Source organism: Natrix helvetica (genome assembly GCF_964273705.1).
Source record: "Natrix helvetica genome assembly, chromosome: 1".
In the NCBI taxonomy this organism is placed as follows: Eukaryota; Metazoa; Chordata; class Lepidosauria; order Squamata; family Natricidae; genus Natrix; species Natrix helvetica.
The window spans coordinates 339,007,486-339,032,604 of NC_138548.1; the positions used below are offsets into that span (position 1 = coordinate 339,007,486).

General features: G+C 43.8%; 2 protein-coding genes across 6 annotated transcripts in view; both read left to right on the forward strand.

The window, feature by feature from the left end:
- Positions 1 to 25,119, forward strand: part of LOC309383804 (uncharacterized protein) — a 90,105-nt gene that overhangs the window by 41,664 nt on the left and 23,322 nt on the right. For 4 of the 5 annotated variants that reach the window (XM_081936732.1, XM_081936731.1, XM_081936733.1 and 1 more), the window contains exons 5-6: positions 1,947 to 2,076; positions 20,202 to 22,966. The exons of the other annotated variant lie outside the window; for it this stretch is intronic. In XM_081936732.1, coding sequence (XP_081792858.1) covers positions 1,947 to 2,076; positions 20,202 to 21,760 — 1,689 coding nt within the window. In that variant the 3' untranslated portion in view covers positions 21,761 to 22,966. Of the gene's footprint in view, positions 1 to 1,946; positions 2,077 to 20,201; positions 22,967 to 25,119 lie in introns of those variants that run through there. 5 annotated transcript variants of the gene reach the window in all.
- Positions 1 to 25,119, forward strand: part of LOC309383896 (zinc finger and SCAN domain-containing protein 12-like) — a 43,371-nt gene that overhangs the window by 2,065 nt on the left and 16,187 nt on the right. The gene's annotated exons all lie outside the window — the stretch shown is intronic.

Below are 25,119 nucleotides of genomic sequence, written 5' to 3' on the forward strand. Positions count from 1 at the left end.
TAGTCGATGGTTGAGATCAGAAAAGTACAAAAAGGCGCAGATACTGGACCTGGTTGTTTTGGAACAGTTCTTGGCCCTTCTGCCCCTGAACATTGAGAGCTGGGTACGAGAGTGTGGAGCAGAGACCAGCTCCCCTCGCGAAATTTCTTCAACTTTGTTATCTTCCATTCAGACTACAAGCAGCTTCCTTAAAATGTGAGGAGAACCAGAAAGAAATTCCTGGCTGGGCTCTCCCAGCACTTTAATGAGTCTTGTGGCATCATGAGACATTTACTAAAAAGCTAAACAATTCAGTCCAATTCAAATCTCTATTGTCAGAGTGCAACATGTGTATAATGAGATTGGCTAAGGCTCCCTTCCTGCACCCCCCAACACAATACAACTCACAGTGAAAGACAAAATAATAATAATCCCTAGCCCAGTGAATCCTACCAATAAACACCCAGTCCTACAAGTCAATGTGCTATGTGGTTGTAATGTTATTTTTCGTTCTGGACTCAGACAGTCCACGGATAAAAACTGTTCGTCAGCCTGTTTGTGCGGCTGCGATGCTTCTATATCTCCTACCCGATGGTAGGAGAGGAAAGAAGGGCAGACCAGGGTGTTAGTCGTCCCTGAGGATTTTCCTCACTCCTCTGAGGCAGTGAGCCCTAGTGATGTCGTCTAGCCCCCAATGTTTTGTGCTGTGCTCCCCACCCTCTGTAAAGTCTTTTTATCCGCAGCTGTCAAGCCAGCATACCACACCGTAATGCAATGAGTGAGGACGCTTTCTATTGTGGACCGGTAGAAGGAGGTCATCAGTTGCGGTTCCACTTTATTTTTTCACAAGACCCTGAGGAGTCTGGCTTCCCATCATGCACTTGACTTGAGAGTGCAGGCTGATTGGTAAATGGGTGTGTTTGTCTGTCTGCCCACTAGATGGAGAAAGAGAGCAACAACAGTATAATTTACCGTATTTTTTGGAGTATGAGATGTACCAGAATATAAGACCCACCAAGGTTTTGAAGAGGCAAATGTTAAAAAAAAGTTGTAGGTAGATGGAGAGAGTGAGTACGTAGATAGGTAGATAAAGGGATAGAGAGAGAAATAGAGAGAGAGAAATACAGTAGGTAGGTAGGGAGAGAGAGAGAAATAGAGAGAGAGAGAGAGAAAGAAATACAATAGGTAGGGAGAGAGAGAGAGAGACAAAGTAGGTAGGTTGGTAGGTAGAGTGAGAGAGAGAAATACAGTAGGTAGGTAGGGAGAGAGAGAGAATAGGTAGGTAGGTGTTTCCACGTGTATTTATCCATGTGCTGGGGAAGCAAATTGCTGACAATTTGCAGCACCTAAGACTTTGTTTCTGTTGGCACAGCACTTGATCAATGAAATTCACATCAATCACTCTAACTAAAGAGCTTTCCAAAAGGAAAAAAAAAGTTTTAGCACTCTGCAAACCTCCCAAAAACTTCCTTTTTTTACAACAACCCCGCCCCTTTTAAAACAATGCAGGAATAGCCTTTAGGGGGCTTGATGAGTGCTCCTGAGGGGGGGGGGCAAAAATAAGTAAAAAATGGCCCCTTTTTGTACATTTCTGCCTTCCTCAGCCCCCAGGAGCTCTTTGAAAGCTTCCATAAGGCTATGCACGGCCATTTTGGTGAAGGGGCGGGGCATCGGGAGGCATTCAGTGTATAAGACGCACCCAGATTTTCAGCCTCTTTTTTGAGGGAAAAAGGTGCATCTTATACTCGGAAAAATACATATATACCACAATGTATATTTATATATTCTGGCATAACACTACCCAAAACATTTCTTCAATCCAAACATTTTCTCACATAAACCCTGGAATGCTACTTAGCAGAGCCAATTACCTTAGTGCATAGCATTACTTCGGGAATTTGTAAGCGATAGGAGCTTTTTTAAAACAATACCTCCTGGGCCTTCTGTGTACTCTCTTTCCCCGTCAGGAGGGCCTTGTCTCCTTCGAGGAGGTGGCTGTGTATTTCTCCAAGGAGGAATGGTCTCAGCTGGATCCTGGCCAAAAAGCTCTGCATTGGGAAGTCATGATGGAAAATTACAAGAACGTGGCCTCTCTTGGTAAGGGTGTTTCCTACTCTGCAGTCAGAGACTTCAGGAAGACTTTTTGTAGTTGGATACCTCTGGTTGTTTCTCATTTTAAAAATCTCAAATTGATGTCATCTCTGGGGAGGAAGCAGGTAGAAACACGCCATTCTCCTGCTCCTAGGAAGGAAATAGATCCATGGCGTTCTCTTTAAATGCATCCTGTGCCATTTCACATCCAGTGTGTTTTCTATTTAAAAATGTCAGTGGCAAAGTCATTCCTTGTCTTGATGTAATGTTAAACTCCATCGCAGATTTCAGCTTTTTTGGCCCAGATAATTCCATATCAGTCCTGTGAAGCAGTGGTTAGAATGCAGTACTGCAGGCTACTTTTGCTGACTGCCGGCTGCCTGCAATTTGGCAGTTCAAATCCCACCAGGCTCAAGGTTGACTCAGCATTCATTCCTTCTAAGGTCAGTAAAATAAAGACCCAGATTGTTGGGGGCAATTTACTGACTCTGAAAACCGCTTAGAGAGGACTGTTAAGCACTGTAAAGTGATATATAAGTCTAAGTGCTATTGCTATGAGGCCTTGTCATTCAAGTAAGTGGGTTAACTAGTTCTATTTTATTTCTATCCTGCAACTTAGAATTAGGAGCGAAATGGTGATGGTTTCCCATTGCAAACATGAAGCTTAAGCTTAATAGGAGAACACTAGTATTTTCCTCCCCTTCAATCATGTGATTTTCGGCAAATAAAAAACAAAATGCAAGTGAAACATGTTTTCTGTAAGAAGAAAAAGAGGAGGCTGAAGATGAGTTTCAAAGGGGGATGATTTCCGGCTGATTGATTTTTCCTTTAAACTTGGTGTATTGTTTATTTCTCTTTCCCCTTGAAGGTGATAATGAGAAGGTCCATGAAGAGTCAAGAGAATCATTCCAAGGGTTCAGGCATAGAGACGTAATGGAGAAGCCTGCAATTCAAATGGAATTCCACAGGCAGGAGAGAAACCCCTCAAGTAATTGGAATAAGGAAAGCTCATCTTCCATTGAGGCTCACATGCAGGAGCTTCTTGAGGAAGGGGGAAAAATACAGAAGAAATATATGGGGAAAGGTGTAAAACTGTCCAAAGACACATTAGAGGTAAATGAACACTATCCATCCACATCCAAAGGACGAGATTATATACGCAAAGACAATGGAAAAAATTGCAATTGGAGTATCCCATTTTCTCAGGAAAATGGGTCTCTTACATCACAAAAAAGTCTTCCCATCGGGGAGACTCTGGAGGATGGAAAGAGCTTCTGTGAAAGGAAGACTTTGACTGCTCAGGAAAGAAACCACAAGGAGAAGCCATATAAGTGCATGGACTGTGGTTCGGGATTCCATAAGATTGCATCCCTTCTGAGACATAAAATAATTCTCACATGTGATGCACAGTATAAATGCATACATTGTGGAAAGAGCTTCAACAAAGAGAGTAATCTTACATTCCATAAAATGATTCATATGGGGGAGAAGCCATTTAAATGCCTGGTGTGTGGAAAGGGCTTCAGTAGAAACAGTGTACTGACTCTCCATCAAAGGATCCACACAGGGGAAAGTCCATTTAACTGCATGGAGTGTGGAAAGGGCTTCAGTACAAGTAGTGCCCTTAACGTCCATAAGAAGATCCACACCGGGGAAAGGCCATTTAAATGCCTGGAGTGTGGAAAGCGCTTTAGTAGAAACACTACCCTTACCGTCCATAAGAGGATCCACACAGGGGAAAGGCCATTTAAATGCCTGGAGTGTGGAAAGAGCTTCTTCCACTGTAGTGGCCTCATTAGACATAAAAGGATCCACACAGGGGAAAAGCCATTTAAATGCATGGAGTGTGGAAAGGGCTTCACTTTGAGCCGTAGCCTTACCGTCCATAAGAGGATCCACACAGGGGAGAAACCATACAAATGCATGGAGTGTGGAAAGGGCTTCAGTAGAAGCAATACTCTTACCATCCATAAGAGGATCCACACAGGGGAAAGGCCATTTAAATGCATGGAGTGTGGAAAGGGCTTCATAGCAAGCAGTGCCCTTACCGACAATAAGAGGATCCACACCAGGGAAAAGCCATTTAAATGTATGGAGTGTGGAAAGGGCTTCAGCATAAGCAGTGCCCTTACCGTCCATAAGAGGATCCACACAGGGTAGAAACCATACAAATGCATGGAGTGTGGAAAGGGCTTCATGGCAAGCAGTGCCCTTACCGACAATAAGAGGATCCACACCAGGGAAAAGCCATTTAAATGCATGGAGTGTGGAAAGGGCTTCAGCATAAGCAGTGCCCTTACCGTCCATAAGAGGATCCACACAGGGTAGAAACCATACAAATGCATGGAGTGTGGAAAGGGCTTCAGTAAAAGCCGTTCTCTTACTGTCCATAAGAAAATCCACACATAGGAGAAGCCATTTAAATGCTTGGTGTGTAGAACATCTTTTAACCAGAGCTATCATCTTACTCACCATCAAAGGATCCACACAAGGGAGAAGAAGCCAAGATAAATGCATGGACTTTGGAGAGAGCTTTAGAAGGACAAATGACCTAATTTCCCATACAAAGATACGCTTAGGTGGGAACACGATGTTAATTCTAGAAAGTTACATTTATGAATGTTCCTATTTACAGAAACTGAGCTTGCAAAGAAAATATTTTCTTAGTTTGACCCAATAGTCTGAACGACGGATATGAATTTACTAACAAAAATGCAAACAATGGGTGTGTCATTTTAATTCTGACCTGGATTATTTATATTTAAGTACAATTTATTTATTTTCAAAAGTACGATTCCCACTCTCCACTTGTTTCTTTCTTCATATTCAGAAGGCTTTAAATTTCCCTATTTTCCCTCATTTTTCCCTTTCTGATTCATTAATAGACACCCAATTTATTAGGGTACTTTCCTCCATCCTCAGGAAAGTTGGAATGGTGCAGCCGAGAGATTGTAGGCCAGTGATGGCGAACCTTTTAGGTCCCGATTGCCAAAACTACGCGCGCCTGCATGCCCTAACTGAAAGTTGTTCATATTTGCATGCGAATATGCCCGTGCCATGGACATGCAATAATATGCACATGCACATCAGAGATCTGAAAACCAGCTGGCTGGCAGGAGGTGGGTTATCCCAATATTGGCAGCGCAGCAACAGGTAACAGGTAAGATCAGTGCAGCAACAGGTAAGAAGCTCACAAAAAAACTCCACAGAGATGTGACCTGGGCTGACGGCGCATGTGCCAGCACAACACAGAGGGCTCTGCATGCCACCTCCCGAACATGTCCCATAGGTTCACCATCACAGTTCTTGGCTTTTTAAAATATACAAATATAATCCAAAGAGACTTCAAGTTGCATCAAAGTTTAGAGTGAGGTGGAATTTGATACTGAATTGTCTTATTCAGGAATTGCGACATTGCTTTGCTTTTTTTATAGATTGTGCCAATTTTGCTTTTTCAAATATAGCCAATTTATGTTTAATCAGTTCCATATTTCCTTTTATACTTCTGTTCTGCGGTTTCTTTTGCAGTTCACTCTCTAAATTTCTATACCTTTCTTTCAGCTCTCTTATTTTTAGATTCTCAGTTTTTTTCTTCCTGGCTGTGGCTGATATTGTGACCCCTCTTATAAATGTCTCAGTTGTATCCCATAAGTTTTGTATGGATGTATCTCCTGGCCCGTTTTCTTTGAAGAAGAATCTTAATTCTTGGTTAACTCTTTTAATATATTGCTGGTCTTTTAGAATTGATCTATTGAGTAACCAACGATAACTGCCCTTTTGTTTTTTCCAAATAATCCTCTTGGGATTGTGGTCAGCCCATAGATTGGGTTCTATATCTATCTCCTTCACTTCTGAAATTCCATCAGCAGCCAGACCATATCTATCCTTGACCAGGATTCGTGTCTATTCAAGTAGAAGGTATATTGCTTTCCCTCTGGACATCTTTCTCGCCATACATCATACAGATTAAGTTCTTCAGCCATTTGGAAGAATGACCTTGGCAAAGTTCTTCTAGCTCCTTTTCTCTTCTTTCCACTTTTATAGTCCCATTTCGGGTCAACTATAGCATTGAAGTCACCCAGTAAACAAACATTTTCATTTCCCATCTCTTGAATAATGATATGTAGTCTATGATAGAAATTTTCCTGGCCTTCATTAGGTGCATATATTACAACCAGTGACACATTTTTTTTGGTTTAACATTATTTCTACGATTAATATTCTCCCTTCCTCATCATGATAAATTAGTTTAGTCTGGATTGTGTCTTTGACATATAATGCTATTCCTCTTTTCTTTTGGTTAGCTAGTGCCGTGTAAAGTTTACCCAATCTAGGACATTCTAAGATCTGGATCTGTCTTTTAGTCATATGGACCTCTTGCATTGCAATTATATTGTAGTTCAAATGTTATAATTTATTAAATATTGTTTTCCTCTTCTGGGGTAAGTTTAGACCATTAATATTCAATGATAGAATCTTGATTTCTCCCGACATACTTCTATGTGTATTTAGGTCGTGTGCTTCTTGTTGCCCTTATTTCTCTCACTTCCTTTGGTTCTTCCCCTTTTTCGTCTAGAACGACTTCTTTCTCCTTTCCTGTCTCCACTGGTTCCTTTTCTCTTCTTATCTGTGCCCTGGGTCCTTGCCTCCTTGCTCCCGACTGTTCTCCTTCGTCTTTCTCATCCTCCTGCCCAACAAGAGTATTGTAAAAATCTCCCGCTTGTTCCATTGTGTCTATTCTAAATCTTCTATCTCTCCAAGTTACCAGTACGCCCTCCGGCATCAGCCATCTAAAGTTAATTTCAAATTTGTTCAGGACAGATGTTAAAAATTGATAGGGCCTTCTTAATTCTCTAATTCTCCTCGGTACCTGTTTTAGAACTGTTAGTTGTCGTTGGTTGTAAATTATCGGGTTGTCTCTTATTCTATTTAGCACCTCGTCACGTATTGATTTTTTTACAAACTTTACATGAACTTCTCTTGGTAAATTATTCTTTTTTGCGTAGTTTGTCTGTATTCTAAACGTCTCGTCGATCTCACTTGCCATCTCATCCTTTTTTATTCCCAAAGCCTTTGCCATAAGGTCTGCCATCGTGTCTGATAAATACTCCCCTTTTTCTTCCTTTACGTTCTGGAACCGTAGGAATTGGGCTGCTTTCTCTGATTCTAACGGAGGACCGTTAACTCAAGTTCCTTGTTTGCCTGGATCAGCCTAGAACTCAGCTGCTCCATTTTTCATCCTCCTTTTCCAGCCTTCCTTCTATTACCTTTATTCTTTGTTCGTGTTTATTGATCTGTTCCTTGAACTTCTCAAATTTATCGTCCATCTTCTGCATTCTCTCCTTTAATTCTACAGTATCACTCCTTATTTCTCTAATATCCTTTTTAAGTTCTTCGTGATTTTTAGCCTTTGAGTCCTGCGTAGTCTGTAATATGCAATTCCTGAGTTGAATTGAATCTTTCTCTCTGAAGCATATCCTCCGAAGATCTTTGGTTCGAAGGACTGGCAGCCGTTAGGGATGGCTGGGATGCTGGCTTCCTCCCCATGCCAATTTTCGTTAAATTTGTACTACTTGTCATTTTTTAGAAGAATTGGATCTCTACTTTAATTTTTCTCCAGAACTCTCACTTTCTTCTCTCCCTCGTAACTTTCTCCAGTCCTCCTTCTTTCTTTCTTTCTTTCTTTCTTTCTTTCTTTCTTTCTTTCTTTCTTTCTTTCTTTCTTTCTTTCTTTCTTTATTCCTTCCTCCGTCCCTCCCTCCCTCCTTCCTTCCTTCTTCCTTCCTTCCTTCCTTCCTTCCTTCCTTCCTTCCTGCCTACCTTCCTTCCTTCCTCTCCCTCTCCTCCCTTTCCCTCTCCTCTTCCCTCTTCCTCTACTCAATTATCAATTTTAAATAATGATAGGGGGTAGTAAACTCTATATATCGATAAGTTCGTATGTTATGTGAGAACAGCTGTCATAGGATAGGGAGAGAGTGAGAGAGACTTATCAATTTATCACTGTATATATATGTGGGTGTATGTCACACTTATAATACTCCAAAGTTTCTATTAATCTATTAATCTATTTTATTAACTTAATAAAATCTAAGAGTAAATTGCTTATAGTTATTACTTATATTGTGATCAAACAATCTCCTAAATTAATCAGTACTAGTGCCAATAATATCGAAAAGAGAGGATTAATAATCTTACAGCAATAACAATAACAAAAACAGTATATTCCTTTGATGGTAGTATTATAACATTAATTCCTATATTTTAAGTTCAACCTTAGATGCTTCCCTCCTGTGTTGGATAATTATATCAGAATGTTCTGGGTTCCCCTGCTCCGATAAATCTTCTTTCTCTCTCTCCAGTTGTTTCTATTGGTAGTGTCCAAAGATTAGCCTCAATAAACTCTAGTAGTCAGCTCTCTTGTTATCCAGAGAAGATAGTCACCAAAATTCCTGTTTTCTCTTAAGGTATTAAGAGGGGGGGAAATTCCAAATTTCGCCAGTAGATGTCACTCTTCCACTCATCCAGAAGCTAACCAACTGCAGGCTATCCACAGATATATGTTGCAAAGTTATAAGTTAATATTGTATTATTACCTAAGGCGGACACAGACCAGGTGTTTATACAAAACTACAGACCAATCTCACTGCTAAATGCAGATTACAAAATCTTTGCCTCAATAATAGCAGAAAGGTTGAAAAAATTTCTTACATCATTCATCCATACAGATCAAAACGGATTCCTCCGCAGAAGACAAATTAAAAACAATATGAGAATTATGTTGAACATTCTTGAATATTGTGAAGTGCACAATGAAAAACAGGTTGCACTAATCTTTCTCGATGCCCAAAAGGCATTTGATAATGTCAACTGGGAATTTTTGCACCAACAATTAGAATACATGGATTGTGGGGATAAATTTATAAACACGATCAGAGCAATTTATACAAACCAAAAAGCCAAAGTAATAATCAATGGTGAATTAACACAAAGTATTATAATCCAGAAAGGTACAAGACAAGGTTGCCCCATCCCGCCTGCTGTTTATACTAACCCTAGAAGTACTAGCCAGGAATGTACGTAAAGAGGTACAGATAAAGGGACTAGAAATCAAAAATGAGCAATTTAAGTTACAGGCCTTTGCGGACGATCTAGTGTTTGTGCTAGAAGATCCTATAAAGTCTGGTACGAAACTCATTGAGGAATTGACAGAGTATGGGAAAATAGCGGGTCTAAAGATAAATATGACAAAGACCAAAATGCTGACTAAAAATATGACATCAAAAGCAAAAGAGGAGTTAACAAAGAAATTGGGTATCCAAATTGTCAAAAAAGTTAAATATCTTGGTATATATCTATCTGCGAGGTGTGTGACCATCAAAGAAGATAATTATACTAATTTGATTAATAAAACTAAGAAAGATCTAGAAAGATGGAAAAACCTACAACTGTCCCTGATGGGCAGGATCGCAGTTATAAAAATGAATATATTACCAAAATTTCTTTTCCTATTTCAGAATATTCCCATTAAATTAGAAAAAGGTGTCTTCAAGGATTTGAATCAATTGGTTTTGAAATTTATTTGGCAGGGAAGAAAACCAAGAATAAAACTTAAGGCTATGCAAGACACTAAGGAAAAGGGAAGATTTGGCGTACCAGATTGGGAACTCTATTATACTGCGGCCATACTAAAATGGCTAAGGGAATGCATAATGCTGAGAAATAAAAGATTACTCAAATTGGAAGGCCATGACCTCCAAGCAGGCTGGCATGCCTTCCTCTGGTATGAAAAAGGATGTGCACACAAATATTTTAGTAGACATTACATCAGACAATCTCTGTTACTAATATGGAACAAAATTAAACATGACCACTATACCAAAATACCTATTTGGCTATCTACGATGGAAGCATACATACACCCAAATTTAATCAACATGGAAAATATAGTCACATATAAAAAGTTATTGAACAGGCAGGGGGAGATCAAAACCAGATCAGAATTGACATCAAGGAGTACAAGTAGAATGGTGGTCTTATTTACAGATACAATCAAGGTATGCACAGGATAGGAAGAACGAAGGTATTGCCAAAGACTACACAATATTAGATAAACTGTTGATACAGACAGAAAACAGACTGATCAAAGTGCTGTATAGATTCTTGTTGGAATATAAACTAGAGGAGGAACATGTCAAAGAAACCATGGTCGCCTGGGCGAAAAATTTCGGTTACAATGTGGAATTGGCTAAGTGGAAAAAACTTTGGATATTTAATCAGAAACTAACATTGGCTACGGCGTATAAAGAAAATCTTTATAAGATGTTCTACAGATGGCATCTCCCTCCAGCACGGCTTTCCAAAATGTTCAAAAATCTGGCCCCAAAATGTTGGAAGTGTAAAAAAACACCAGGCACTTTCTATCATATGTGGTGGACGTGCAATGAGGCAAAAAAATATTGGAAAATGATTCAATCATGGTTAGAACAAATGGTGGGAGAACAAATTATGTTTAAACCAGAAACTTTTCTCCTAGGCATAATACCGGAGGGGTTTAAGAAAGATACACTTTATTTAATTATACATATACTAACTGCAGCGCATAACCTATGCACAGTATTGGAAAAAAGAAAATACACCATCAGAGCTTGACACAATCAGAAAAGTGTTGGCTTGTGCAGAAGCAGATAGGCTCACTCTTGAACTTAAAAATAAAGGGGAATCAGAATATTTTGAAGTATGGAAGAGATTTTATGATTGGTATAAGACAAGATGACAAGACTGGAACAAATGTATATATTATGATTCGACAGAAGGACAGACAATGTATTAAGTAGATTAACTGTTAATGGTTGAAACTAGCTGTACATAATGTGAATGTATGATCACTCCGACTCCGCGGTATTGCATTGTTTTAAATGTAAAAATAATAAAAATATATTTTTTTTAAAAAAGGAATTGCGACATTGCATTAACAGTGACAAGTAAGAGGTTTTCTACATTTGATTTTTCATGATATGAGGGAATTGCCACATGCACATCAATGTACAGTGAGTGAGAAGATCTGAAAGGATGATGGATTCCTCTTTCTCTGATGAAAAGCTCCCACCCCCCAAAGCATGTGCAAAATCTTTTTTCAAGCATTACGGCCATACTTTGCTCCTCTAAAGTGTGATGAAGACTAAGAAGTTGTCTAAATCTGATTTTTAAAAAAATTAAATATCAATGGTATTGTTACTTTTTGGTCATGTAATATGCTCTTTTACTCTTTCGTTGTATTAAAAATATAGTAATATTCCAATATTTGTAAATATTTGGATGGGGGCATAGTCTGGATTTTAGAGGCTCATGTTGGCTTGAATTTGCTTTTTCAGTGCTGATATTTGAGGCCTCCTTGAATCTCTAGAGAGCCTTCAGAGTGGCTCTTTTGGAGGAAAGTGAGTTTCGATCCTCCACAGAAATTCACAGAAAGATCACAAATGATTCCTACACAGTAAGTGGAATACATATATGGGGTAGACAGCATCACCACCCGATGGAGTTGTAACCGGCTGACAAACTATACTCAATGAGTAGTCCTTCGTGACACTACGTCTACATGGAAGGAACTAAGCAGTGGAGTACCAAAAGGCTCCATCTTGGGCCCAGTACTCTTCAATATCTTCATCAATCAATCAATCAATCAAACAAACTTTTATTTATAAACCGCACCCTTTCCTAAACAGGACTCGGGGCGGTGTACAGTCATTATTAAAAACCATATACATATCAAAATAGATGTGCATAAATATACATATACATAAACATAGACATAGACGGAGGAGGTAGAAAATATACTGTACCATATTTAATTAAAAATACAAATAAAATTAAAATTCCCTTAAAAATTCCACAATAAGATGTTTGCCAGGAGGTGAAAGATGGAGCTATAGATCTGCTAAGCCAGCTAATTGGAACAGGTGGGTCTTGAGCTTCTGTCAGAAGGAGCGGAGGTCGTTAGTCGTTCTAATATCGGGAGGGAGGTCATTCCAGAGGGTTGGGCCCATCACAGAGAAGGCTCTACTCCTAGGCGCAACCCGTTGGCACTGCTTGGCGGATGGCACCTGGAGGAGTCCCTCCCTGTGAGAGCGGATAGGTCGTAGAGATGTGTGAGGTGAGATGCGATCCCGCAGGTAACTAGGTCCCATGCCATGGAGCGCTTTAAAGATAGTAACCAACACCTTGAAACGCACCCGAAAAACCACAGGTAGCCAGTGCAGCTCGCGCAGGAGTGGTGTTATATGGGAGTATCTTGTTCCTCCCATGATGGCCTGCGCGGCCGCATTCTTAACTAGCTGTAGTCTTCGGGTGCATCTCAAGGGGAGCCCCATGTAGAGAGCATTGCAGTAGTCCAGGCGAGACATCACCAGCGCATGATTGACTGTGTGTAGGGCGTCCCGATCCAATAGGAAGCGCAATTGGCGCACCAGGCGAACCTGGTGGAACGCCCCCCTTGCCACGGCTGTCACATGGTCATCCATCGACAGCCGGGCATCAAGGAGGATGCCCAAATTGCGCGCCCTTTCCACGGGGGGCAGTTGTTCGCCCCCTATGGCCAGCGATGGCATCCACTGGTTGAACCGGGGCGCCGGTAGCCACAGCCACTCAGTCTTGGAGGGGTTGAGTTTGAGTCTGTTGTCCCCCATCCAGACCCGGACGGCTTCCAAACACCGGGACATCATTTCGACGGCCTCGTTGGGGTGGTTTGGGGTGGAAATGTACAGCTGTGTGTCATCAGCGTACAGATGGTATCCAACCCCAAAACCACGGATGATCTCACCCAACGGCTTCATGTATGTGTTGAACAGGAGGGGCGAGAGGACCGATCCCTGCGGCACCCCACAGGTGAGTGGCCTCAGGGTCGACCTCTGCTCCCCTGCCAACACACACTGCGTCTGGTCGGAGAGATAGGAGCGGAACCACCACAAAACGGTGCCCCCTACGCCCACCTCTTCCAGCCGGTGCAATAAGATACCATGGTCGATGGTATCGAAAGCCGCTGATAGATCTAATAGGACCAGGATAGAGGAACAACCCCTATCTCTGGCCCTCCAGAGATCATCTACCAACGCGACCAAGGCCGTCTCCGTGCTGTGACCGGGTCGAAAGCCGGACTGGCGCGGGTCAAGATAGACTGCTTCCTACAGGTGACGTGGGAACTGTTGCGCCAGCACACTCTCTACAACCTTCGCTAAAAAGGGAAGGTTGGAGACGGGACGATAATTAGCTAGCTCCTCCGGATCCAGGGAAGGCCTCTTGAGCAGGAGCCTCACCACCGCCTCTTTCAAGGCGGTCGGCAAGGACCCCTCCTCCAGTGAAGCGTTCACCAGACCCAGGAGCCAGCCTTGTGTAACCTCCCAGGATGCCAGTACAAGCCAGGAGGGACACGGGTCCAGTAAACATGAGGTGGCTCGCAGTCGCCCACGTAACCTGTCCAAATCCTCGGGGGCAACAGAGTCAAACCCCTCCCAGTGTGGTGTCTCAAGACTTGCTTCCGACGTCTCTCCTGGTCCACTGAAGGGGGCCCATCCACTCCGGACCTGAGCGATTTTGTCCTGCAGATATTCCCCAAACTCCTCTGCTCTACCCTGCAAAGGGGCTTCCCGCGGCCTCTGTGATAAGAGGGAGCGGGTCACCCGAAACAGGGCGGCAGGGCGGTTATCCGCGGATGCAATAAGAGCGGCACAGTGTCTACGTTTGGCCGCTCTCAGTGCCACAAGGTAGGTCCGTAAATAGGCTCTTACCTGTGTTCGGTCAGATTCGGAGCGTGAGGACCTCCACCTGCTTTCTAGGCGTCTCTTGTGGCGTTTCATCACCCTCAGCTCCTCGGTAAACCAAGGAGCCAGGGTGGTTTGTTGCCGCAGGAGAAGCCGCAAAGGTGCTACCCGGTCCAAGGTCCCAGCAGCCACTCTATTCCAAGCGGCCACTAGGTCCTCCGTCCGGGAGCGGGTCAGGGCTACAGGAAGTGGCCCAAGCTCCGTCTGGAACCTATCCGGTTCCATCAGTCGCCTGGGGCGGAACCATCTGGGACAATCAGGTTCCGCCTCCCCGCGGTGGGGGGGTAGCGCCGGGGAAGTCGAGCCGGAGAGATGAGTGGTCTGACCATGACAGGGGTGTAATAACTAAATCCCCTATTCCCAGATCACTGGTCCACTGTCCAGATACAAAAACAAGGTCCAGTGTGTGCCCACCTTCATGTGTGGGGCCCTGAATTAATTGGGTCAGGTCCATGGCTGTTATGGAAGCCATGAACTCCCAAGCCACCTCGGATGCTTCGCCTGTCGACGGCCGGTTGAAATCCCCCATAACCACAAGATTGGGGGTATCAACTGCCGTCTCCGCAATCAGCTCGAGGAGCTCAGGCAGGGCCGCTGATGCATAGCGAGGAGCCAAGTATACAATCAGCAAGCCCATCTGCCTCCCTGGGCCCCATTTCACACCAAGGGACTCACACCCGGAGATCTGTGGCACAGTGAACTCCCTCGGTTCCAGACTCTCCCGTATAATTACCGCCACCCCACCACTCTTACCCAGGGCCCGCGGCTGATGAAATGCACGGTAACCTGGCGGGCACATCTCCACGAGGGGCAAACCACCCTCGTGGCCCAACCAGGTCTCCGTTATCCCTGCAAGGTCCGGCTCCCCCTCTGAGATCAACTCATTAATGAGGGGGGCCTTGTTAACAACGGACCTTTCATTGCAAAGCATCAGCCTCAGGCCCTGGCTCTGTAGGTCCTGGCCACCTAGGCTGCGGGGGTTGGTACGAGCGACCGAGCGTGTCCAACAGCCACAGTCTCCCAACCGACTACGAGATTTTGTTCGGTCCTCGCACCCACCCCTCCCCACGACCGTTGGAATAAAACAACCCTCTGTAGGAATGTCATTTTCCCTCCCCCTCCCCACTCCGCTCACTCCCTCCTTGACTTCACCTGTTCGCCTGGCTAAAGTCCTCCTCCTGGCCTGATCTCTCCCACCCGCCCTAGAACCCCCTAAAATGGATAAAAAACATCTAGTTAAAAACCCCCTAAGTCTTTGCTTCCTCCACCTCTTGGGGTTAACAAACCCATCATTAAGGTGGGCCCTTGAAAGGGCAAAGGGCCATATCTGCGAGAGGGGGGACTCCCGCAGCTGGAGCAAGTCTGACCTCAAATATATACTGGAAGCGCTGTAACCAGGGCCAGGGTGCTATGGATGTTAAAAAGAGTCAGCAAGCCAGGTTCCACATCAGATGATAAATAAGGGGATGATGAGAAGACAGTAACTAGATGGAGAGTAGGTGGTAGGAAGATGGTAAAAAGATGGAGGCCGGGAGGCAATCTGTGGTGTAGGTAGGCAGACGGTTTAAATGGATATTTGATGGATTTTGATAGTGGGCTGGTGAAAGATGGTGGGGGTAGTCACGCAGGCACACACAACAGTTGGCTCGGGAGCAGTTGTAAATAGTCAAAATGACAAGTGGGCAGGTAGTTGTAAAAGGTTGTTGATGATCAACGAGGGACACCTGGGCACAGTCTTGGCAGGCAGATGACAGATGGCAGGGGTTGATAGATCCTCTGACTCCTGGCACTATGTCTCCTGCCCCTGGTGCCACAGGTGTCCTCCCTCTGCCAGGCTCCAGGCTCCAGACTCCATAGATCTTTAAGGGCTGGACTTGTCATGACCTGCCCCCCCCTTATTTCAACGACCCCCCGCTGTTGGTCCAGGCCCGAGCGCTGCTCCGGCCGGCCTACGGCTCTCCCGCAGGCCTTCTTCGGCCTCCAGCGTCTCAAGCCTCGTTCCGCCCCCGAACGGCCTTCCGGCGGTCCACACCCTCCAATTCGGCCCTGCTGGCATCGCCGATACCGCCGTCTCGCCGCCTGGGCTGCTGGGCTGCTGGGAAGCCGTCGCCGCCACTCCTTCGCTCTGCCTCGCTCCTCGCCGCCATCGCCGCCCTCCAGCTGGAGCTCCGACCATGACTCCGCCTCCAACTCCCATCTCGGCTCCAGCTGGGACAGTCTTCTTATCATCCTGGCTATTTGACCACCCTGGAAGGCCAAATTAGGCTCTATGGTAAGCCAGGGTGGTCGCTGCTCTTAATCCTCGACCCTCCAGATGGAAAGAGGGCCGGGGCACCCCCCCCCCCCTTCATCAGGGAGCTCCGTAGTCGTACGGAGCTCAGAGGTCAGCAGCCATTCCCTTGGAATTCTTGGATGACTTAGATGAGGGAATAGAAGGGGTACTCATCCAATTTCCTGATGATACTAATCTGGCAGGAATAACCAACACCCCAGACGACAAGCTCAGGATCCAGAAAGATCTTGACTGACTTGCACAATGGGCCCTATCCAACAAAATAAAAGTTAATGTGGAGAAAATCAAGGTTTTGTACCTGGACAGGAAAAACCAAAGGTACAAGTACACATTAGGTGAAACCTGGCTCAAAAACAGTAACTGTGAGAGGGGCCTTGGAGTCCCAGTGGACAATCACCTAATCATGAGTCAACAAGTGTGTGGCAGCTGCCAAAAAAGCTAATCTAACCCTTGGTTGTATAAACGGGCATAAAATCAAAACAACCTGAAGTATTAATACTGATTTATGAAGACTTAAGTAAGACTACACTTGGAATGCTGCATCCAGTTTTGGTCACCACATTGCAAATAAGATGTTGAGACTTTGGAAAAAATGCAAAGAAGAGCAACTAAAATGATTAAATACCTGACAGGATTGGGGTTAGGCTAGTCTAGACTACAGAAAAGCTAGGGGGATCATCATAGTAGTATTCCAGTATTTCAGTGACTACCACAAAGAGGAAGAGGCCATTTTCAAAAGGACCAGAGGACAGAACAAGAAACAATGGAGAGAAGCAACCTGGAATTAAGGAGAACCTTCCCAACAGTGAGGAAAATAAATGGGTTGAACAGCTTGCCTTCAGAAGTTGTAGGTGGTTCAACACTGGAGGTTTTTAAGAAGAGACTGGACAGTCACTTGTCTGAAATGGTATCTGATTTCCTGCTTGAACAGGGGACTGGAGTAGAATACCTCCAAGGTCCCTTCCAGCTCTCTTCTCATTCCATCTAGAAACTTCAATGTGCTAGAGACACCACTGGTTTTCTTAAGTAGACTGTTTTTTGAATAGTTTGTTGATTTTTATTTTCGCTGGTTGTTCTTATTTTACAATGCCTTGTAGGGAGGGAAGCAAACAGTGGGTTACCCCAGGGTTCTGCCTGAGACGCAGTTCTCTCCAAAATCTTAATTAGCAATATAGATGGGGGAAATAGAAGGAAACTCATAAAATTTGGGGACAACAGCAAGCTAGAGTGAACAGCTAACGCTTTAGAAGATAGGCTCAAGGTCCAGAAAGATCAACGATTTGAACGCTGGGCCCTATCCAAAATTATGCAGTTCAGCTTTTAAACAGGCAGGAAAATAATAGAAGGACTTTTATGGAATAGGAGATATCTGGATCAACAGCGGTAACTCTAGAAATATTGCAAAGAAGAACAACAAAGATGATTAGGGGGCAGGAGACTAAAACATTAAGAACACAAGGGATGGCGCAAGAGGAGCCTTCCAATACTTGAGAGGCTGTCACAGAGAAGATGTCAACCTATTTTCCAAAGCACCAATGTTAACATAAGTAATAGATGAAAACTTATCAGATAACTCCGGCCTAGAACCTGTGGAAAGTTATCACCCAGCCCTCTCCCAGGAAAATGAAATATCTGATGTAATGAAATGCCATAATACAAATTTACTCAAAATTTAGAATATCTCACACAAAAATGAAGTAATAATGGTTATAGTTAAATAAATGTTTAACAATGATAATAACTGCATACATACTGTATATATCACATTGATAATACGAGATTCTATATAAATTGTAAGTGAAGACTATGGTGAGGATGTACAAAAGTTTTGTAACCAATCGACATACTGTACGAACCTGGAAGATGGTGTTTTATGTTTGTGCTTGTTTGTTTAAAAATTTAAAAAATGGATTTATTAAAAAAATAAAAAAATAAAAAATTAAAAGATATAAATCAAAAAGAGACAAGAAAAAAAAAAGAAAATGAAATATCCTAGGAAATATTGAAAAGGCAGAATATTATATTTTCCTGGATGTGAAAAGGAAGAAACATGTTTTAAATTGAGAATAGCTCCCTGTAGCTTCCTGCCCCCGACCCGATTTGTCAATAGGCTATTAAGAAGGCCAAACCAGTCCCTTTACATAATAAAAAGTTCCCCCCATCAGCTCCAGTGGGATGGGATTAAGGCATGATAATATTAGCACTTTACTCAACTGACCACATGGCATCTGAGAACTCAACCAAACCTGGATTCAAAATGCAGCCTTGAGAGTTGCCCCTGCATGGCCCCATGGGAGTCTGACAACCAATCAGAACACAAGATCAAGATCAAAGGCCAGAGAGGGTATAAAACCAGGGACTCAGCATCTCAGTATTTCCTTTTCTTCTCCACCAACATTGAAGCATGTGATCACCTTTTCTGTTCAGGACTCAAGCCATGTGGTCCTGTCCACCATTAAAACCATATTTCCAAGCAGCCTCCATGTCTCCAATGTCTTTTTCCCCACTTGGAGCAGAACCCAGAAGGACATTTCTTCCAACAAACCAAAGATAAATTTCCTGACAGAACAATTAACTAGTGGAACAGCTGGATTCCAGATGTTTTTGGTGTTCTGTCACTGCAGCTTTTCAAGAACACATTGGACAGGCGTAATTCTGCAATGGTGTGGGGTTTCCTGCTGGAGCAGGGAATTGGGCTAAACAACACGCAAGATTCCTTCCAACTATGTTACTGGGTATTTTGAATCTCTTGAGTAAGAAGAAGGCTGAATCCGATTTCTTCTGAGTCCCTTCGCTCCCTGTATAAAAGGATGTGCCCCCCCCAGTGGACCAGACGAGCCATCTTCAGTGAGTCTTGTGAGCCCACTCTGGGAGGAGTTTGATTCTGTTGCCCCAGAGGATTTAGACGGGTTGCGTGGACGGCTGCGACCCACCACATGTTCAATGGACCCGTGCCCCTCCTGGTTGGTACTGGCATCCTGGGAGGTGACGCGAGGCTGGCTTCTGGGCCTGGTGAACGCCTCATTGAGCTAGGGTTCCTTACCGACTGCCTTGAAAGAGGCGGTGGTGAGGCCCCTGCTCAAGAGGCCTTCACTTGACCCAACGGAGCTAGCTAATTACTGTCCAGTCTCCAACCTTCCCGTTTTAGCGAAGGTTGTTGAGAATGTGGTGGCGCAGCAATTTCCACGTCGCCTCGACGAATCCGTATATCTAGACCCACACCAGTCCGGCTTCCGACCCGGGCACAGCACCGAGACAGCCTTGGTCGCGTTGGTGAATGATCTCTGGATATCCAGAGATAGAGGTTGCTCCTCTATCCTGGTCCTATTAGACCTCTCAGCGGCTTTTGATACCATCGACCATGGTATCCTACTGCGCCGGCTGGAGGGGATGGGAGTTGGAGGCACCGTTTTACCAACTCCATCGCAGATTTCAGCTTTTTTGGCCCAGATAATTCCATATCAGTCCTGTGAAGCTGTGATGGCGCAGTGGTTAGAATGCAGTACTGCAGGCTACTTCTGCTGACTGCCGGCTGCCTGCAATTTGGCAGTTCGAATCCCACCAGGCTCAAGGTTGACTCAGCATTCATTCCTTCTGAGGTCAGTAAAATAAAGACGCAGATTGTTGGGGGCAATTTACTGACTCTGAAAACCGCTTAGAGAGGGCTGTAAAGCCATGTGAAGTGATATATAAGTCTAAGTGCTATTACTATGAGGCCTAGTCATTCAAGTAAGTGAGTTAACTAGTTCTGTTTTATTTCTATCCTGTGCCTTAGAATTAGGGGCGAAATGGTGACGGTTTCCCATTGCAAACATGCAGCTTAAGCTTAATAGAAGAATACTAGTATTTTCCTCCACTTCAATCATGTGATTTTTGGCAAATAAACAACAAAATGCAAGTGAAATATGTTTTATGTAAGAAGAAAAAGAGGAGGTTGAAGATGAGTTTCAAAGGGTAATGACTTCCGGGTGATTGATCTTTTCCTTTAAATTTGGTGTATTGTTTATTTCTCTTTTCCCTTGAAGGTGATAATGAGAAGGACCATGAAGAGTCAGGAGAATCATTCCAAGGGTTCAGGCATGGAGACGTAATGGAGAAGCCTGCAATTCAAATGGAATTCCACAGGCAGGAGAGAAACCCCTCAAATAATTGGAATAAGGAAAGCTCATCTTCCATTGAGGCTCACATGCAGGAGCTTCTTGAGGAAGGGGGAAAAATACAGAAGAAATATATGGGGAAAGGTGTAAAGCTGTCCAAAGACACATTAGAGGTAAATGAACACTATCCATCCAAATCCAAAGGACGGGATTATATACGCAAAGACAATGGAAAAAATTGCAATTGGAGTATCCCATTTTCTCAGGAAAATGGGTCTCTTACACCACAAAAAAGTCTTCCCATCGGGGAGACTCTGGAGGATGGAAAGAGCTTCTGTGAAAGGAAGACTTTGACTGCTCAGGAAAGAAACCACAAGGAGAAGCCATATAAGTGCATGGACTGTGGTTCGGGATTCCATAAGATTGCATCCCTTCTAAGACATAAGATAATTCTCACATGTGATGCACAATATAAATGCATAGATTGTGGAAAGAGCTTCAACAAAGAGAGTAATCTTACATTCCATAAAATGATTCATATGGGGGAGAAGCCATTTAAATGCCTGGAGTGTGGAAAGGGCTTCAGTAGAAACAGTGTACTGAATCTCCATCAAAGGATCCACGCAGGGGAAAGGCCATTTAAATGCATGGAGTGTGGAAAGAGCTTCAGTATAGGCAGTGCCCTTACCATCCATAAGAGGATCCACACAGGGGAGAAACCATACAAATGCATGGAGTGTGGAAAGGGCTTCAGTAGAAGCTGTGCCCTTACCATCCATAAGAGGATCCACATAGTGGAGAAAACATACAAATGCATGGAGTGTGGAAAGGGCTTCAGTACAAGCTGTTCTCTTACTGTCCATAAGAAAATCCACACACGGGAGAAGCCATTTAAATGCATGGAGTGTGGAAAGGGCTTCACGGCAAGCAGTGCACTTAACGTCCATAAGAGGATCCACACAGGGGAAAGGCCATTTAAATGCCTGGAGTGTGGAAAGAGCTTCTTCCAGCCTAGTGGCCTCATTCGTCATAAAAGGATCCACACAGGGGAGAAACCATACAAATGCATGGAGTGTGGAAAGGGCTTCAGTAGAAGCAGTGCCATTACCGCCCATAAAAGGATCCACACAGGGGAAAGGCCATTTAAATGCATGGAGTGTGGAAAGGGCTTCACGGAACGCAGTGCCCTTACCGTCCATAAGAGGATCCACACCAGGGAAAAGCCATTTAAATGCATGGAGTGTGGAAAGGGCTTCAGTAGAAACAATACCCTTACCATGCATAAGAGGATCCACACAGGGGAAAAGCCATTTAAATGCATGGAGTGTGGAAAGGGCTTCAGTCAAAGCAGTACCCTTACCGCCCATAAGAGGATCCACACAGGGGAGAAACCATACAAATGCATGGAGTGTGGAAAGGGCTTCAGTAGAAGCCGTTCTCTTACTGTCCATAAGAAAATCCACACACAGGAGAAGCCATTTAAATGATTGCTGTGTAGAACATCTTTTAACCAGAGCTATCATCTTACTTACCATCAAAGGATCCACACAAGGGAGAAGAAGCCAAGATAAATGCATGGACTTTGGAGAGAGCTTTAGGAGGACAAATGACCTAATTTCCCATACAAAGATACGCTTACGTGGGAACATGTTGTTAATTCTAGAAAGTTACATTTATGAATTTTCCTATTTACAGAGACTGAGCTTGCAAAGGAATTATTTTCTTAGTCTGAACGACGGATATGAATTTACTAACAAAAATGCAAACAATGGGTGTGTCATTTTAATTCTGACCTGGATTATTTATATTTAAGTACAATTTATTTATTTTCAAAAGCACCATTCCTACTCTCCACTTGTTTCTTCTTCCCATGTGATGATATTCAAAAGACTTTAAATTTCCCTATTTTCCCTCATTTTTCCCTTTCTGATTCATTAATAGACACCCAATTTATTAGAGTACTTTCCTCCATCCTCAGGAAAGTTGGAATGGTGCAGCCGAGAGATTGTAGGCCAGTGAAGGCGAACCTTTTTTGTCCCGATTGCCAAAACTATACGCGCCTGCATGCCCTAACTGAAAGTTGTTCCTATTTGCATGCGAACATGCCCGTGCCATGGACATGCAATAATATGCACATGCACATCAGAGATCCGAAAACCAGCTGGCTGGCAGGAGGTGGGTTATCCCAATATTGGCAGCGCGGCAACAGGTAACAGGTAAGATCAGTGCGGCAACAGGTAAGAAACTCACAAAAGAAACTCCACGGAGATGTGACCTGGGCTGACGGCGCATGTGCCAGCATAGCACAGAGGGCTCTGCATGCCACCTCCCGAACATGTCCCATAGGTTCACCATCACAGTTCTTGGCTTTTTAAAATATACAAATATAATCCAAAGAGACTTCAAGTTGCATCAAAGTTTAGAGTGAGGTGGAATTTGATACTGAATTGTCTTATTCAGGAATTGCGACATTGCTTTGCTTTTTTTATAGATTGTGCCAATTTTGCTTTTTCAAATATAGCCAATTTATGTTTAATCAGTTCCATATTTCCTTTTATACTTCTGTTCTGCGGTTTCTTTTGCAGTTCACTCTCTAAATTTCTATGCCTTTCTTTCAGCTCTCTTATTTTTAGATTCTCAGTTTTTTTCTTCCTGGCTGTGGCTGATATTGTGACCCCTCTTATAAATGCCTTAGTTGTATCCCATAGGTTTTGTATGTATCTCCTGGCCCGTTTTCTTTGAAGAAGAATCTTAATTCTTGGTTAACTCTTTTAATATATTCCTGGTCTTTTAGAATTGATCTATTGGGTAACCAACGATAACTGCCCTTTTGTTTTTTCCAAATAATCCTCATGGGATTGTGGTCAGCCCATAGATTGGGTTCTATATCTTTCTCCTTCACTTCTGAAATTATCTCCATTGGCAGTCAGACCATATCTATCCTTGACCAGGATTCGTGTCTATTCGAGTAGAAGGTATATTGCTTTCTCTCTGGACATCTTTCTCGCCATACATCATACAGATTAAGTTCTTCAGCCATGACCTTCCACTTCCGCTGCAGTACGCGACGGGCAGGCTTTGCTCGCCCCGCGCACTCCTGGTGGGCTCCCCTTTGATCGGGGGGGCACAGGACGTCCTGGAGGGGCTCCTGCTGAGGGGACGGCGTAGCGGGGGACCCCCTGTGTCGGCGGTGGCCGGGGGGCTCCCCGCATCGCCCTAGGCATCGGGAGGCAAGAGGGGAGGCGCTGTGGCGTCTTTGCGTCGAAGGCAGCTGAAAGAAATTCAAGATTCGAACGATGCAGTTGCTGTGCCGTGAGATGGAGATTCCCCCTGTTCCCTTTGATGAGTAAAGGAAAAAAAACTGTTGGCTCTTTAGGAAAGCTTTCAACTTGTGGCTGGGAAGTGTGATTGGAGGGAGGGGGATTCCCCCCCCCCCTTGGACAAGCGGCTTTAAACTGTTTTGCTCCCTGCCCCCAGAAGAGGGGGGGGGAGCCCTGGAATGGAATCACTCTCATAGCAAATAGCAGATTTCCTTTACTGCAATTGCGAAAATGAGGTGATGATCTGTTTCTTTTGAAAACTTTGGAAACTTTTGCCTTTGGATCCCGGAGCTGGCAGGGCAAGATGGCACACTTCCGTTGTCTTCATGTACTTTGAGAATTTGACTCCACCCATACAAATTGCTGGCATTTTGGCTTTGTCTCTGTGACACTCAGAGAAATCTCATGTTACACTTTATCCTGGACTTGGAACAAAGGATTTTATTGCTTTATTGCCCAGGTCCCTAACTGTCTGGGCTTCCTGCCTCGCGATCTCTCTCAGCTAACCACCTTTCCAGTTGTTTCTTCTCTGTATTGCTACCTCCATCTCTGAGCTCTGATTACTACAATGCCACCTAAAGGACCACCACCGGGGAACCCGGGATTTGCGGGCTCCGCCCCAACATCCTCAATGTCCAGCCCCAGCGGACAACAGACACTGACTTCTTTGTTCCAGCCTAAGCCTTCGGAGGTGGACTTTCAACAAATGTTTCAACAACTCTTAAAGGGGCAGGAGGACTTAAAAACCAATTGAAGGAAATGAACGAACAGCTCAGAATAAAGACCGTGTGATCCAAAACTCACAGGCTGGAACTTTTGGAGGAGGGGACGGTTGAGATGAGGAGAGAGGTGAAAGTGGTCCAGAAAGGAAATCAAGAACTTGAGAACCACCAGATAAAAACGGAATTTGAACGGATGTCTTTTTTTCTTAGATTTCAAAATGTAATTGAGGCTGATGATGAAGATTTGAGGGATATTATGACAAATTTATTGGCTGAATATATTTAAAAAGACAGACAACAGATGGGGTGGGATATGGACCTGGTTTATAGAGTAAACTCAGCATATGCTAGAACACACAACGTTCCAAGGGAGGTACACATTAAATTTCTTAGAAACACCACAAGAGACGAAATTCTGAGTGCACAAAGGGGACAAGCGTTAAAATACAAGGATAGAGAAATAGCCATTCTGAAACAGATCCCAAAGAAAGTTAGAGATAAAAGAAAAAACTACTCGCACCTAGCGAAGAAGTTATACCAGAAAGGGGTGTGGTTTAAATGGCTTTTTCCAGAAGGTATGTTAATATTCTGGGAGGACACGAGAGTTAGAATTAATACAACTATTGAGGCTGAGGCCTTTATGGAAACAAATAAAGTCCTCCTAGATAAAACTGATGACACTACACCGGACATACAGGACACGGGAGGTGCCGGAGCTCTGCCAGGGGGGGGGGGAGAAGAGGCAACACTGAGAAAACTCAGATCACAAAAATGAACTTGAAAATCTGTTTGATATAAAATGAT